Below are 15,679 nucleotides of genomic sequence, written 5' to 3'. Positions count from 1 at the left end.
AATAGAGGACAAACTACTAACAAATACCCTAGATTTTAAAAGGGTTGAGTAAGAATTAAAAATAAAATTTGGACAAACTACAGCCACATCTGAATCAGAGTTTGGTAAGCAAGCCTCTTCTTTACCTGGGTGAAAATAATAGCACAGATATATAAATAAAAGCTCAGCTTGGAAACGTCGGATACAAAGCCCTCCATCATTAGACTGCCTTTTAAGTGAGACAGCGTGGGCAGCAAGTGAGCTACCTTCAGATTCAGACTCAGCCAATGAGTAAGTGAGTGGTGGTGAACGTGCAGTAACGGTGTTGTAGTAACTCGAATAGTGGTCTCAGTGCCCTTGGCGGCGCTCTTTCTCTCCAGCGTGGTCCATTTCAGTAACGCTGCTGCTGCTCCTGTCCTCCTCCTCCTCCGCTGCTTCAGTCCAGCACAGTCGCAGCCATGGCTCTCCTGAAAACCAGCAAGATCATTTCAGCCGTCGGAGCTCATACTCCAGCTCTGGGTGTGCTGCCTTTCCGTGCGAGGTACAGTGAGGCCTTTACATTTTACGAAAAATTAAAAAGTCGCTGCGTGATGCACCTAGCTGCTAGAAAGCTAGGTTAATGCCTGGCTAGCACAGTGCATCCATTACCTAGGTGAACTATTAGTTAGCTAGCTAACTTGAGGTTAGCTACTTTACTTAGGTTTAGGCCTGAATGAGTGATAAGAACATTTGTTGCTGCACTGCTAAAGTTATGTAAATTGAAGATCGTTAGCTAGCTAACTGAACCCTACCTGTCAGGTAACGTTAGCTAGCTAGCCTGAGCGCTAAGCTAAGTGTCAGAACTATTACTATTAGTTACCTAAGGCTAGCTTAGCTAACTGTGACATTTAAGCACTTCAGCATGTGTAGCTGTTAATGTAACATGTTTCCCCAGGTTAGCACAGCTTGATATAAACAGCCTTTTTATCTAGCCTAACACTGGGTGCAGAAGATGAACTGGCTTAGTTAGCTAGCTGTTAGTTAGCATGTTCAGCTGAAGGCCATAGTCGTGCAGTGCCCGGCTAGCTAAAGCTAGCCTTAGCTAAGTTAGCTCGTGTGGCTATTCCAAGGTTGTTTCGTGTCTCAGGGCGTCTGGGTTTCCTCTTGCAGGGTCGAGCCGTCCAGAGAATCGGGTTTCGTTTAGTCGTTAGATAGCGACGAAAGTTGTCAAAAGCGTGACGAGAATAAGAGCTAAGACCATATTTGTCACGGCATTAAATTAAGAGAGTTGTGGTTTGGAGGTGTGTAGTTAGTTTTGGTAACTCGGTAAAATGCGGACTCGCGCCACATACTTGCTTCGCTAGGTTACCAGCAAAATGGTTATTTATACGATTATGCTTACTAGCTTAGCCAACCTAGCCGGCTAGATTAAAACAGAACATTTTACTGTGTAAAGTGAATGAATTCAATCAAACTCTGAGATAACGAGAAGCTCTAAACATTTATTACTGAGCTGACTAGCTAGTTAATTTAGTTAGGTTACAACTAAATTTACTCTTACCACAATATTCAGTTCTGAATCAGTTTCTTTGATTTTGCTATTTATAAGTTTATGTTTGAGTTAAAAATAAAAGTTCATATTCATAAAGTGTTCAAGAGTTCAGAAATCAATATTTGGTGGAATAACCGTAATCCAAATTTTCATGCATTTTGGCATGTTCTCCTCCACCAGTCTTACACACTGCTTTGTGTCACTCCTGGTGCAAACAATTCAAGCAGTTCAGCTTGTGATCATCCATCTTCCTCTTTATTATATTTCAGAGGTTTTCAATTTGGTAAAATCCAAGAAACTCATAATTTTACATCTCATCTCATCAACTGGCTCAGTTTTAACCTTCTCTTACAAGCACAGCCCTGATATTTAGGTCTGCAGTTTTAATTCCCTGACCTTATCAGATGCATTATCACTGATCATTTATTAGTGGCTAAAAAGGCAATTTAAATCACAATAATACTTTTGCCATTCTTATGTTAGCACATAAGTGTGTTTCATATTGGTTATTTGCTGGTAAATAAAGGGCAAGGTCGGTCATAAGTGAACAAATATTTCCTCAGTCCTTTTTGGCTTGATACTGTATAAATGCTAGCTAGGTTCCAAAGTGCTCTTTTATCAAAGTGCACAGAGTGATCATCAGATATCAACTGAGCTGAGCACACTCACTGAATTTAATAGATACTGGCAGTATGGATAATCTTTCATGAAGCATTTTAGATAGAGATGTTCATATTTAACATACCCATACCTATCATACAAGAGTGGTAATATGTGCCTTAGTGCAATTATAAAGTATAGACATGTCACACAGAGAAAGAGCGACAGAGAGTGAGAAAGAAAATATTAAAAAGGCAGGCACACTTAGTCATGTTTCTTACTGTTTCTGTAACTATCAAACAGTAATAGAACTGCGTAAAAAAGAAAGTTTTCCAGTGTGTTTTTTAAAAATATAACCCTGCTTTTTTGTCTCTTGATTACTGAACACTAAACTGGGTGAGTGTTTTTGCAATGAAGGACATCACATTTTTCAGCAGTAAAATATTGCATTTTAATAGTTATAGTGCAGAGAGAACTTGCAGGTAAAACATGATACTTGTGCAACTGTGTAGGGACGTGATAAGCTTTGTGTTTGATTTGTAAACTCTTGATTTACACTTATCACACTCACACTGGAAGTAAAAGTCCTGCTGTATGTCTGCAGAGGGCATGGCTTAGGGAGTGTCTTTCAAAAGATTTCTCATTGGCTCACACTGGGAAGGTGGGGGCAGGATAACAAACTTTATTGGCTAAACCTTTGTGGGTGGGGAGTGGGTGACACTAGTTTTTTTAGCTTTGTCTTTTGTTGATGCTGTACAGTGTACTGTATACTTTATTTTAATAATACTATATAATTGTCTTTAGAGGAAATTTTAGTATTTGGTTAATAATTGGAGTATGGAGTATGGTAATTGGAGTATTTGGTTAATAAGTTGAAAGCGAATCAAGAGAAGACTTGGTTGGTTTTAAAAGAGAATTGAGGGAAATTGCAGGACTTACCTTTTTGAGGCCCATTTAAGTGGGTTTCACATGACCCGCTAACATAAGCCTCATTAGTGCTAGCAGTTGCATTTTACAGTGACTGTTGATGAATACATTGGAAGAAATCCTCAGCTAGTTTAATGAGGAGATTAGGCTGAGCACCACTTCTCCTAATCCAGTTACAGGTTGTGCAGATTTAAACATTTTAATGCACAATTACTGTTCCTATAAAAAAAAAAATAACAAAGTTTGTGGCACATTTTATGTTCAGTGTGTTGTTCTTTCCAGAAGTGCGAAATTATACAAATTGTATTAATTCAGATTGTGCTCTTAAATTTTTTTTTTTTTTTTTTTTTTTTTTTTAAGTTGGTTGGATCTTAATTTTGTTTTTGTTTTTTTTATACATTTGCGCATAACTGAAAATTTAACACTACTGAGGTTCAGGTGTTAAGATATAGTGAAAAAACATAGCCTGAACCTATTCTTGGGGTAAACCCCAAATGAATGCTGCACCAGCGTGCCTGAGAGTCAAGCTATTTTTATGTGCATTGAACTTTAGATGTTGACAACGCTCCAAATTCCATTGAGACCAGTTCATGAACTTGGCACTTAGTAGTCCAGTTAAGTTATGCAATCAGTATTTGACCCGTATTTTTTTTACCAGGCCTTTTAACAGGCGGTTTGTTAGATTATGCTGTTTTGACGTTTATACAACATATTATGTACAGTGCTGTATATATTTGTTATTGTTTTATTATCAATCTATGCAAGTTATAAATGCTTTATATTGAATAAAAAAAAAACTGCTTGTATTTTACAGCTCATGGTGGACTGATGTACAGATGGGCCCACCTGACCCCATCTTGGGGGTCACAGAAGCTTTTAAGCGTGACACCAACCCTAAGAAGATGAATCTTGGAGTGGGAGCTTATCGTGATGACCAGGGCAAACCCTATGTTCTTAGCTGTGTTCGCAAGGTGCAGCTTAATCTTTTCTCTTTCTTTAAGACTTAATTGAAATGAGTTGTCTTCATAGATTGAGCATTGGTTTACATCCGGTTTATATTAGGGTTCAGCTGTTATTTTTTATTATTATTTTTTTATATTCTTAAATATAAGTGGTAAATAATTATCATTAGCACTTTATACTTGTATTAATAGCTTTCAGTATGGTGTTCTGAGTTCAGAATTAATTTATGGTGTATTATTCTCAGGCTGAGGCTCAGATTGCTGCTAAGTCCCTGGACAAAGAGTACCTTCCCATTGGTGGCTTGGGAGAGTTCTCAAAGGCCTGTGCTCAGCTGGCTCTTGGTCCTGACAATGAAGTTCTTAAGAGTGGCAGGGTAAGCAGAAGATCCTTGGTGCTATAATGTTTGTTATTTAATTATTAACAGTACCTGGAAGAAGAGCTATTTAGTCAGATAATAGTAAATACATTTTCCTTTTCTGTACACAGAGCATCACTGTCCAGACCATTTCAGGAACAGGCTCTCTACGTGTTGGAGCAAATTTCCTGGTTGGTAAATAATCATTCAGTGATTTCATATATGGATCCAGAATAAAGTATAGATCTTATTTTCTTGTGACTTTTTTTTTTCTCTCTATTCTTTTTTTGCCATGCAGTCGCGATTCCACACTGCTGTTCAGGATGTATATCTGCCTAAACCCTCTTGGGGCAACCACACTCCCATCTTCAGGGATGCAGGCATGCAGCTGAAGGCTTACACCTATTATGACCCGAAAACATGCGGCTTTGATTTTAAAGGAGCCCTTGATGACATCTCAGTAAGATTACATGTTTTTTAATTGGAAAACAAATGGATTGAATAAGCTAAAAGCTGGTTTGGGAAAGAGGGCAGTCCAGTAAAAAATTATATACATAAGTTGGACATTTTCATTTTTAAAAAAGTTATTCATTTAAGGAAATATGCATTATTTAGTTCATATATACATACAGCCACTAGAAAAATGACACAATATTTATACATTCATGCACTTTGTAAAAAATGCACATTTATGCATTAGTGTTTGATGTTATTGGTGTATCCCAATCTAGTCTCTTTAATATTATTCTCACAAAACACAGTTCTGCACAAGGACAGAAGGATGTCAACTTGTGTTGAAAACTCAGGTGCTAAAGACAACAAAAAGTAAAATAATGTCCAGTGATTTTTTTTTGTATCCAATTTTTATGCATTTCTTTATTTCATATCTAAAATATTTTTTATGCCTCAGTTTGGTGATTCTGTCCATTCATGGAAACCATAGGGTCCTACAATAGTTTCTCAACTCTTCTTTTTCCCCTTACAAAATTAGAAATTGTTAGTAGTGTAGTCATCAAAATATATTAATCCTCTCTATTATAGATGCTATCATGATATCATTAAGCACCATAGCTAGTAAATCATTGCATGTATACCTCTGGAACTATAGTACCTATGTCTTTGCCAACAGTTTAGTAAATGTCAGTGTATATTTACACAGGGCAGTGAACCTACGCCATAATAGATGGTAATATACACCTGTTTACCTCTCTTAGAAAATTCCTGAGAAGAGTGTGATTTTACTCCATGCATGTGCTCATAACCCAACGGGAGTGGACCCAAGGCCAGAACAGTGGAAAGAGATGGCTAGTGTGATCAAGGTACTGTATATTATACTTAAGAATATGTATAGTTTAAACAGAGAAACAGTTGTAGTAACTGTTTATGCATGTGCTTTAATCTCTCTCCCACAGAAAAGAAATTTGTTGGTGTTTTTCGACATGGCTTATCAAGGCTTTGCCAGTGGAGATATTGACCGTGACGCTTGGGCTGTGCGCCACTTCATTGAGCAAGGCCATAACATTGTTCTTTCCCAGTCCTTTGCTAAGAACATGGGTCTATACGGTAAGTGCTACATGCAGTGATGGGCCTTGTGTTATGCAGTAAATGAATGGGGGAAAATATGGATTCCTATGTAACATGGTTTTTATACAAAGAAAGTAGGCTTGGAAAATGCTTAATTTGTCATGTCCTGGAATTAAATTGTGGGTCTGTTTGGTGGACAGGTGAGCGTGTTGGAGGCTTCACAATTGTCTGCAAGGATACTGAAGAGGCCAAGCGTGTGGAGTCGCAGTTGAAGATTCTCATTCGGCCAATCTACTCCAACCCTCCCATGAATGGAGCGCGCATTGCCGCAACTATCCTCAACACACCTGAACTCTACAAGGAATGGTTAGTCCAAAATAAGTAACACTTTTTTTGACTGAAAGTGTTGCACATTTACACATTTATGATCGGATCACTCTAACCACTGGTCACAATGTGTATAGAGGGTGCATCTTTTTAAGTAAACAAGCTATATTTAAATTTCATCTGATCACCAAAATGAAGTTTGTACTGATTGGATCAAATAGGTTACAAAAATGTGCAGTTGTTTCTGGTACTGTGACTACGCTTATACCTACTTACAAGTCGCTAAGTCAATTGTGGAAAATGCTAATTTGTGCATTAGTGGTTTCCAGATTACAGCAGTAACAAAATGTCCTTTCTTGTAATTTTTTCCCCCTAGGCTGGTAGAGGTAAAAAGCATGGCTGACCGCATCATTAGGATGAGAGAGATGCTTGTCTCAAACCTAAAAAGTGAGGGCTCCACTCACAACTGGCAGCATGTCATTGATCAGATTGGCATGTTTTGCTTCACTGGACTCAAGCCTGACCAGGTTAGTCATTTAAGGGGACTGTTACATATCACCTGTTAAAACCGTACTATGTATGTTATGTATACATGTAACCTAATGCAAAATTTGCCATGAAACAAAGCAAAGTCTCTATTTATTTAATTATTTTTGATATGTAATTCAGTAATGGTTTGTCTCTGTGTTGATGACTTTTTTTAATGTCCTTTCTTTTTTTTTTTTTACCAGGTTGAGCGTCTGATTAATGAGTATTCTGTCTACATGACAAAGGATGGCCGTATCTCCATGGCAGGAGTAACCTCTGGAAATGTGGCATACCTGGCACATGCCATCCATGCTGTCACCAAGTAAAGCCAGTGCTCCCACACTGGTTGCAGACTGTAGTGGAAGTGGAAGAAAGGAATTAGGAGTTGCACAGGAAAATGTATTTCATATAATTAATTTAGTTTCTCTTCTTGGGGGGGAAAGAGTAAAGTAGGACTGTACTGTATTCTTACAGCTCATTTGATTGGAACCATTATTGTTTACATGTGATGAGCCCCTATGCATCGACAGACCCAAGACTAGTTGAAAGATGGCACTTATCATGCATTTTCCTTAGATGAGAATGGAGTTAGCAGTGAAACTAAATTAATATTGTCCATATTGGAAAGTTCCCAAAGAGCACAATGTGGTGGTGGCTATTTTTTTTCTTATGGTAAATTAACTGCACCACTTGTAAATAAACTATTTTGAATCTGAACTCATTATCAGGAAAGATGAACATTAAAACTTTTGGTCTGCATTTTCTTGACTGCTTATCATTGATTGTGGAACTTCACACCAGATGAAAAGGGCAACTATTATTACCCCTATTTATCTGATAATTTGACTGCAAGAACAAGTAACCAGTAATCATGGTTTACTTTCTTTGTCCAAGCAGTATTGATGGGCATAAATAAATGTGATACCAATAGAGCAAAGGCACTTTTCAGAGGAGAATGTGTGGTCAGGAGTGGGGAGGGGGGTAGGATGGTCGTACTGTGTTTCAGGTGTGTTCTTTTGTGTGTAATTTATTGGGGTGTCATATCACTGTAACTACATGGCTCATGCATCTCTGTTGTAAATCATAAACTGAAGTAGAATTTCATGCCAAGGTTGAAGACATCAGGACATTATTTTTACACAAAGATGCATCATTGTTCTTACTGGGTGGGTGTGACTTATGCCTTGCACTTAAATAATTATTAAATTGTAAACGCCATTACCCTATCTAACTCTTAACTAATTTATCTAACCCGAAATTTAAAACGGCCTCAAAAGTTGATTACATGCTTGTCTTTAAATTTGAAAAAAAGCTTTACATTCATTTTCCTTTGTGGCTTTAAAATTCCCTTTAGTCTCTTCTACTATAAAATCTGTGAAGGAGTCTTTGGCCATGCTGGTTTCGACTGAACAAATGTGGACTATAACATTGTCTTTAATAAAATTCGTTTTACTGTTGTGTGAGGAAATGTCACTGGCTGAACTGTACACTTAAACAGGATTTTTATCTCTTGTCACAAGGTTAAATGCATGATTTGTGATGTTTTGCTAGATCATAAACATTCATGGTGAAGAATATATATATATTTTTTTTTTCATTCCTAAAGCAGATTAACCGGTCATCAGATTTCCAGTATGTTGTCAATTGTGTCAACATATGAAATGTTAAAACTCCTGTACTGTACGCAGTAAACGAATAAAGGTGAGCTTAAAAATATGAGTACAAGATTTTTTTTCTACCAACATTTGAGGCCTTATTAGGCACATCCACTTTTTAGTAGGCAGCATCCCGCTAAATAAAATAAGCATAGACTAGCATGTTGTAGTTTTTCATGCTGGTGCGCTGGTCAACCATCGCGACTGGTTGACCAAATAAGATTAAAAATTCAAAATCAAGATTTTCAACAGGATCATTTACAGAGATGTAGTCTACTTTTGTCTACTTTTACTTCACTACATATTTTAATACGTTTTTACTTTTACTCTGATACATTTTTAGATGCTGCATTGTTTCTTGTTTCAATTATAAAAATATTACAGATCATTCTAAAACTACATTATCACTAAAGTCAGAGCAGTCATCGGGTTTGATGAAGCTCATCATTGAGTGAATCAAGCAATCAAGCAGATCTTATAAGAAGACACACTGCTCACTTCCTGCCTTTTGCTCTGCTGTACTGTACTTTTACTTTCAGTTAAATTTTAGAATAAACTACTTGCAGTACTTGAGTCACTTAATATTTATGATTATTTTTTAAGTGGATTAAAGCAAAGTGAATGTACATCATAGTTTAATGCATAGATATGCCTGTATAGCAGATACAGCACAGTCAGTAGAGAGCAGTCCTCGCTTTGTGCAGATCCTCTTTAGGTTAGGGAGCTCTGTAGCTAATTATCCTATCATGTGACACTCGGGGTTAGAGACAGACAGACCGGAGGTGCTGTCAGTACGGACAGACAGACACCCTCTTATTGCTGTAGAGCTTGCCGGAGCTGAGTTGCCACCATGAGTAGCGCGTTTAAGAGCTGCAGGAGTGTGCTGATAACTGGAGCTAACCGGGGGCTCGGTCTACAGATAGTAGAGAGCTTAGTGAGTGGAAGCTTTTGTCCAGGGAAGATCATCGCCACGGCAAGGACTCCGGCCACCGCCAAGGTAAAAAATAAATAAACAGCTGCACAGACTGAGCGCTCTGTCATACTGTAGTTTATACAGGTCATACTGTAGTTTATAAAAGTGAAGATAATCGTCTTCTCTCCACACTGCTGTCTTCACACATTTACTGTAGTGGGCGAGGCCTGTTTCAGGGCTGACCTTTTTATACAAACACACACACATTGTATAGAGAGGAGAACACACACTTCAGCATGTGATCCATCCGGGTTCCTCAGACACTAGAGGCGCTCTCCAGTCATAACACGTGGTTTATGTCTGCAGCAGCCCGGAGATCCAGTGGGCGTGTATAAAGGGTGGAGCGTATGTCAATCATTTTCGACTGCAGCCAATCAGATACTAGACTTTCGTTGTCGTTCACTTTTTATTAAGCCAATTGACAACAGGAGCTATTGTAGTTAGTCCTGCCTATTAGGCTAAACCAAGAGAAGCTATATGCCGTTCTTATAGAAGTAGCTGAATGAAAACTATAGAAATAGACCACTTAAAAATGACGAGTTTCTTTGAATTTACCAAGTTGAAAACCTCTGGAATATAATCAAGAGGGAGATGATTACAAAATATTGATTTGAAAGACTGTGAGTGTGTTATAAAGAGGCTGGATAGGAGCTGTATGTTAGCTTACGGCCACACCACCCTGAGAACGCCCGATCTCGTCTGATCTCGGAAGCTAAGCAGGGTCGGGCCTGGTTAGTACTTGGATGGGAAACCGCCTGGGAATACCAGGTGCTGTAAGCTTTTCCATCCTCTCTTTATTTTATACTCCCTGCTACTTTCTTCAAGCTATAATTTCACCAATCTTTGAAAGTGTTCACTCTTTAAAATAAAAGGATCACTGTAAACTATGTTCACAATAAATACTAAAGTACTTTAAAAATCTATGGAGCAGATTCTTTATTTGTGATTTTTTTGTTAGCAAAGTAGTGATACCTCAACACATCAGGAGGGAGAAGACTAACACATGCTTCCTCCGATACATGTGAAGTCAGCCACCGCTTCTTTTCGAGCTGCTGCTGATGCAGCATTGCCGAGCAGCCAGCGCGCTTGGAGGAAAGCACAGCGGCTCGGCTCTGGTACATCAGCTCTGTGCTGCACTTGGAGTGATGTGGGGAAAGAGCGCCATCTACCCACCCAGAGGGAGCAGGGCCAATTTTGCTCCCTCTAACGCCGGCAGCTTGATGGCAAAGCTGCATGAGCTGGGGTTCGAACCGGCGACCTCCTGCTCATAGTGGCAGCGCTTTAGACCGCTGGACCACTTGACGCCCTTAGTTACTATTTTTAATCTGAAATTCTAGCGATTAGCTCTATTCCCCCCCATTAATTTAGGACTGACTCTCGGGCTCCCTCTAGTGTTCTGCAGTCATTTTTTAAAGTGGGTGGGCTCTCCATTAACCGGCTCTAGTTAAGGCACGGTAAAATGCACTTTCGCCATAGAGCCCGCATTACTAAACTCCAGGCTTTTAATTCAGATAATGTTTAATCTGGTTTCAAATGTTTATTTCAGAACATTCCTGTTCCACCAAACTAATTGCAGATGCGTTTCAGCCTAACTGAATCCCGCAACCAGTATAACTTAAATAAAAGTTGTATTTATTATTATAATTTTCTTTATTCTTGGTTAATATAAGATGTATAATGAGGTCTATGTTTTAAGTATTTAAAGATTAAAAGATTGAGTTGACACATTCGTGTTGTAATAAAGGTTTATTTGAGTGAAAAAGCTTTAAGGGAAACGAGACAGAAAAGGTCAGTGTAGGAAATTAGGATGGCCACTAGATGGCATCGTACAGCCACGTGTCATAAGCTCTACAATACTCAACTATTTTTCAGTTAGAACAAAGTCTGTCCATATTATGCGTACAGCCGTTTCAAAGTTCCATTCTATTTTTCATTTTTATGTTTGAAAGAAAATTCACCTTATCCTAATCCCACTTATCTAATAGGTCATTTTACATATGAAGTTATCTTACATATTAAGTTATTGCTAAGAAGTTTCAAGAGCAAGAGAATAGTGGAGCACTGTTGACCACATAAGTCAAATTATGAATTATTCTTCATTTGCCACTTTTATCATCCTTTATAAATAAAGTTCTGTTTAACTAAACATTTCACTAAATAATTTTACATCATACCTAGCTATTATTTCACTCTCTGTTGTTTGTAATAGTGGCCTTTGTTAATTTTGTAAATTAAAGGTCTCTGTGTATTTAAAATCTGTTTACGAAGATTTGAGATATTTCTTTGTGCTTTTTTCATTCTACTTTTACAATAGCTTCATCGTGAAATATATGTTTAACATTGTTTTACTATTTTTTAACAGGAATTACAGAGCCTTGCAGAAAAGCATTCCAATATACACATTATCCCCCTTGGTAAGTTATTAAAAAGTTCTTAAGATTTCCATTTAAACTTTTAAAGTTTTTATTTTTACTGTAATCAAATGCTGCTATAAACCTCACTCACCTCCACCTGTGTAGATGTCGTCAGTGAAGAGAGCATAGCGAAGGCTGCTGTGGAGGTGGATCAGATTGTGCAGGAGGATGGGCTCTGTTGCCTCATCAACAATGCAGGAATCAATGTTATCGCTAATTTTGAGACTGTAACGGCCGAGAAGATGCTGGAGAACTTCCATACTAATTCTGTAGCTCCCCTCATGATCACCAAGGTTTGATATTGTTATTATTAAACATGTGGTAAATGTTAATTTGTGATTTCCACTATAAACTGGGTTTATTTAGAGAACAACTTTATAACAGATGTTTGTCTAAAACTGTTAAAGAAAAATAGCTTAATAAAGAGGTTAAAGGAGTTAATACTGAGAATTTGGTTTTAGACGCATATGAGATTCGGCATCCCCACCAAACCCTGTTATTAAACCCACAACATTATAATCTGCAAAATCGTTAAAAAATGAAGAACTATAGCTTTGTAACTCTAATTAAACACATTCAGTTTAATCATCGCATTGTTTCTTAAACATAAATAATGTTGCATAGTAAAAAAATCATATTGCAGAAATAATACCTAACAAGTTGGTATCATTTCTACCACTTACTACATGCCTGTTAAAAAAGAAAAAAAAATCAGTAGCAAATGTTTTAGAACACAATACGTATTGTATTGCAGCATTAAAATTACAAGGGCACTTGGATGAAAAATAGTTGAGTTTATTTTAAGACTCCTATGTTTCGTCAATAAGTGTGCTATTATTGTGGCAAATCTAAACAAAGTGTGAGACTTCATTTAGCATGTATACATGCTAAAGTCTCCTTTGTCTTTCTATCGAATCTCATTATTGTCTAGGAGAAACAACAGAGATAATAAGGAGATCTACTTTTTAATTTTTTTTTTCCTCTGGGAGTTTTTTTATTTTTAAAGCCACAGTTGTTGTCTCACATGTTGTAGCAGCTATATGAAAACTACTGCCCTTCATTTTGACAACACTTTGACAATGCTTTTTCTTGGCTGAACCTGGACTTGTACTATACTGCTACAGTCACTTAGCACAATAGGGATTCTAAAACAGTATAATGAGCATTATCCTGAACAGCTTACTAAGAGTTTAAATGATCGTTAACTCTATGATGCTGTGGGCTAAATTAACTGGGTTCTGACTGATTTGATGCTTTGTGTTGTCTGTCAGGCTATGCTTCCAATGTTAAAGCGGGCAGCAGCCAGAGAGACTGGCATGGGCATTCACAGAGCAGCAGTCATCAACATGACCTCTCTCCTGGGCTCAGTGGAGCTAAACTGGGGTGAAGGTGCCAACAACTTCAAATGGTACCCATACAGAACATCAAAGGTATGAGTGCCTCAGCTCCTGACATTTCACATTCAACTAATAAATAGCGTTTTTTAATAATTCATAAAGAGGATCCAAGAACTGTATAGACCAGATATTCTCAACCTTTTCCACCTCACAACCCACCTGGTCATAACTAGAAATCATAATAGCCCATTGTTTTTTCGTCTATGCAACTTATCCATATCTGTTGCCTTGATTGTGTAAATCGGATGGCTTGAGTCATTTGTGTGTTTATGAATGTTTATATGAGATTTACAGTTTAAACTAAATTGATCTGTCTATTTTTACAAATACTAAAAACATCTTCCCATGTAAACTTGGTGCAGTTACTGGCTCAAAATAGATTACTGCCTCCCTCTGAGGATGGGCTTCACGACCCACTGGTGGTCTGAAGACATGATATAAACTACTCCACTTTTTATATTTGGGAAACGTTAAAAGTTAACAAGTTGTTTCTTTGGGCTCATGTAACAGAGTGCGCTGAACATGATCACTAGATGTATGGCGGTGGACCTGGAGGCAGATGGAATCCTCTGCATGGCCATCCACCCTGGCTGGGTGCGCACTGATATGGGTGGGCAGCAGGTAAGCCATACGTACACTTCTCAGTGCGGTCAGTGAGTGTACAAAGCTGTTTGTGACATACTGTAGATAGTCATCTACAGACATGTGTTGCCTTATTGTTCACACATGTTTAATAGCCACTACAGAAGCCTTGTATTGTTCTTGCTGGCATTGTGTGTTATTTCTTGGGTAATCTTAATTGCTTAGGAACAAAAAGCATAATAATTTGAATAATTTAATGTTCATCATTCAATACATTAGTTTTTAGCAGAGTTTCTACATCGTTATTCATGTGATCAATACCACGGTCATTGCCATCCACTGCACTGAATTTTATGTTGTGTTCCCGGTCTCACATTATTCTGAGGATCAAGGAAGGTTACATCGCCACACAGTTTTGGAGAAATGGAACGTCCCATTCATAAATCATAATTCACATAACTGTAATGTTCAAAGACAATAATGCAAGAAATGCATTAAATGCAAGTATTCTTAATTGATTGTTTCTTCTACAGGCACCACTCAGCACAGAAGAAAGTATCTCCTCTGTCTTGGATGTGATTGGTGGATTAACAGAGAAGGATCACGGCTCATTTCTGCATTACACCGGTGAACCTTTGCCCTGGTGATGTGATGCTGCCAAGGATTAGCAATATAAAATATTATCAAAAATACTGATAAACTATTAAGATAATTATCAATTATTTTATTATCAATAAAATAATATCAAGCTTAAAGAAATACAGTTTTTGTTATTTATTAGTTACACTGCTTTATGTTTTTCACTAAAACCGTCATTGTTAGTGTTACTTGTCGGCAGCACTTTATTCTTATGATCAGTTATTAGGGTGATGGAGTATGAAAACAATATCCTATTATCTTACAGTGTTAAGAACATGACTTTTAAAGCTATGCATAACTTTCACTAATCTGATTAAATTGTGTATAAAAGCCACGTCAGTGTATTGTTTTGTTAAATATAAGAAGAGCAGACTGTGGGTGTTCTTATAGACTGGGATCTTGTTTCTTATGAATGCTTCAGTGTGATGTGAAAAGTACAGTGTTCTATAAATAGAGTTAATATTATTAAATACACTTTGATATGACAAACATTTACTGTTGCTTTGCATATGGTGATTAAACTGAACATCATTGTCATTGCACACATTTTCACCAGCAAACAAACCTAAAATCAACAAGACGCTTCCTTATGTTCATCTCCAGCCCATTTCCCGGTCTACTGTTCACATGTACAGTACAACTCAAAAGCCCAGCACTATACAAAGGGGGTTTCTTACTAATTTATTGTCAGTTATTATTTTTCAATAGATATTTTTAATGTGAAAATATCATTATTGCCACACAAACTGTATATCTCATTGGGAACATAATGAATGTTTTTCTTTTTCCTGTAAACTTAAATATTGTGGTGATGAACCAAAAAAATAGAAAAACACAGCAGTTTCTATTTTGTACTTTCATTATTTTTGCTATGCACAGTACCAGTCAAAAGTTTGGACATACATTCTTATTTAATGTTTTTATTTTGCCTAAATTGTAAATTAATGCTAAAGTCATCCTGACTATGAAGAAACACATGAAGAATCATAGTAACTTAAATAATTCTGCGGTGCTGTTAACTTGCACTTTCTGAGGCTTGTAACTATGATAAACTCTGTGCATCTTGCTCTTCCTTTCCTGGGATGGTCTTATTTGGAGCCAGTTTCATCATAGCACAGCTATGAAGTTCAGCACAGCTGTTAACTGAGAGCCATTCCAGGTGACTCTACCTCATAAAGCTCACTAAGAAAATATAAAGATGTCACCTAGACAGTTTATAATATGTGAAACGTATACAATCTCTATTTAACACTTTTTTGTTTACTTTATAATTCCAGATTTTTTT

The 15,679-nt window shown here is 37.3% G+C and overlaps 2 protein-coding genes and 1 non-coding gene across 3 annotated transcripts; all 3 read left to right on the top strand.

Moving 5' to 3' along the window:
* The first annotated feature begins 329 nt into the window (after positions 1 to 329).
* got2a (glutamic-oxaloacetic transaminase 2a, mitochondrial) lies at positions 330 to 8,450 on the top strand. The gene is made up of 10 exons (XM_007256231.4): positions 330 to 520; positions 3,852 to 4,008; positions 4,245 to 4,373; positions 4,487 to 4,546; positions 4,654 to 4,815; positions 5,570 to 5,674; positions 5,768 to 5,918; positions 6,080 to 6,245; positions 6,583 to 6,733; positions 6,938 to 8,450. Exons 1-10 carry the CDS (start codon positions 438 to 440, stop codon positions 7,058 to 7,060), a joined length of 1,287 nt encoding a protein of 428 aa, XP_007256293.1. The 5' UTR covers positions 330 to 437; the 3' UTR covers positions 7,061 to 8,450.
* Positions 8,451 to 9,117: 667 nt separating this feature from the next.
* Positions 9,118 to 14,728, top strand: si:dkey-12e7.4 (SDR family oxidoreductase). The gene is made up of 6 exons (XM_007256232.4): positions 9,118 to 9,386; positions 11,725 to 11,776; positions 11,882 to 12,069; positions 13,048 to 13,206; positions 13,684 to 13,794; positions 14,289 to 14,728. The coding sequence occupies exons 1-6, from the start codon at positions 9,240 to 9,242 to the stop codon at positions 14,400 to 14,402; spliced, it is 771 nt and encodes a 256-aa protein (XP_007256294.3). The 5' UTR covers positions 9,118 to 9,239; the 3' UTR covers positions 14,403 to 14,728.
* On the top strand, positions 10,024 to 10,142 carry LOC125804645 (5S ribosomal RNA). Its single transcript, XR_007440803.1, has one exon. It is a non-coding gene; the product is annotated as a 5S ribosomal RNA (ribosomal RNA).
* Positions 14,729 to 15,679: the final 951 nt, after the last annotated feature.

Source organism: Astyanax mexicanus, chromosome 9 (assembly GCF_023375975.1).
Source record: "Astyanax mexicanus isolate ESR-SI-001 chromosome 9, AstMex3_surface, whole genome shotgun sequence".
NCBI classification, from domain to species: domain Eukaryota; kingdom Metazoa; phylum Chordata; class Actinopteri; order Characiformes; family Acestrorhamphidae; genus Astyanax; species Astyanax mexicanus.
This window is presented reverse-complemented; position numbering and strand designations above follow the sequence as displayed.

Excerpts from the sequence above, each read along its gene's own strand:
- got2a (XM_007256231.4), top strand. The coding sequence starts at position 438 with ATGGCTCTCCTGAAAACCAGCAAGATCATTTCAGCCGTCGGAGCTCAT. Across the intron at positions 521-3,851 it reads GTGCTGCCTTTCCGTGCGAG|CTCATGGTGGACTGATGTAC; the intron begins GTACAGTGAGGC and ends TGTATTTTACAG. Across the intron at positions 6,246-6,582 it reads CCTGAACTCTACAAGGAATG|GCTGGTAGAGGTAAAAAGCA; the intron begins GTTAGTCCAAAA and ends TTTTCCCCCTAG.
- si:dkey-12e7.4 (XM_007256232.4), top strand. The coding sequence starts at position 9,240 with ATGAGTAGCGCGTTTAAGAGCTGCAGGAGTGTGCTGATAACTGGAGCT. Across the intron at positions 12,070-13,047 it reads CTCCCCTCATGATCACCAAG|GCTATGCTTCCAATGTTAAA; the intron begins GTTTGATATTGT and ends GTTGTCTGTCAG. Across the intron at positions 13,795-14,288 it reads CTGATATGGGTGGGCAGCAG|GCACCACTCAGCACAGAAGA; the intron begins GTAAGCCATACG and ends TTTCTTCTACAG.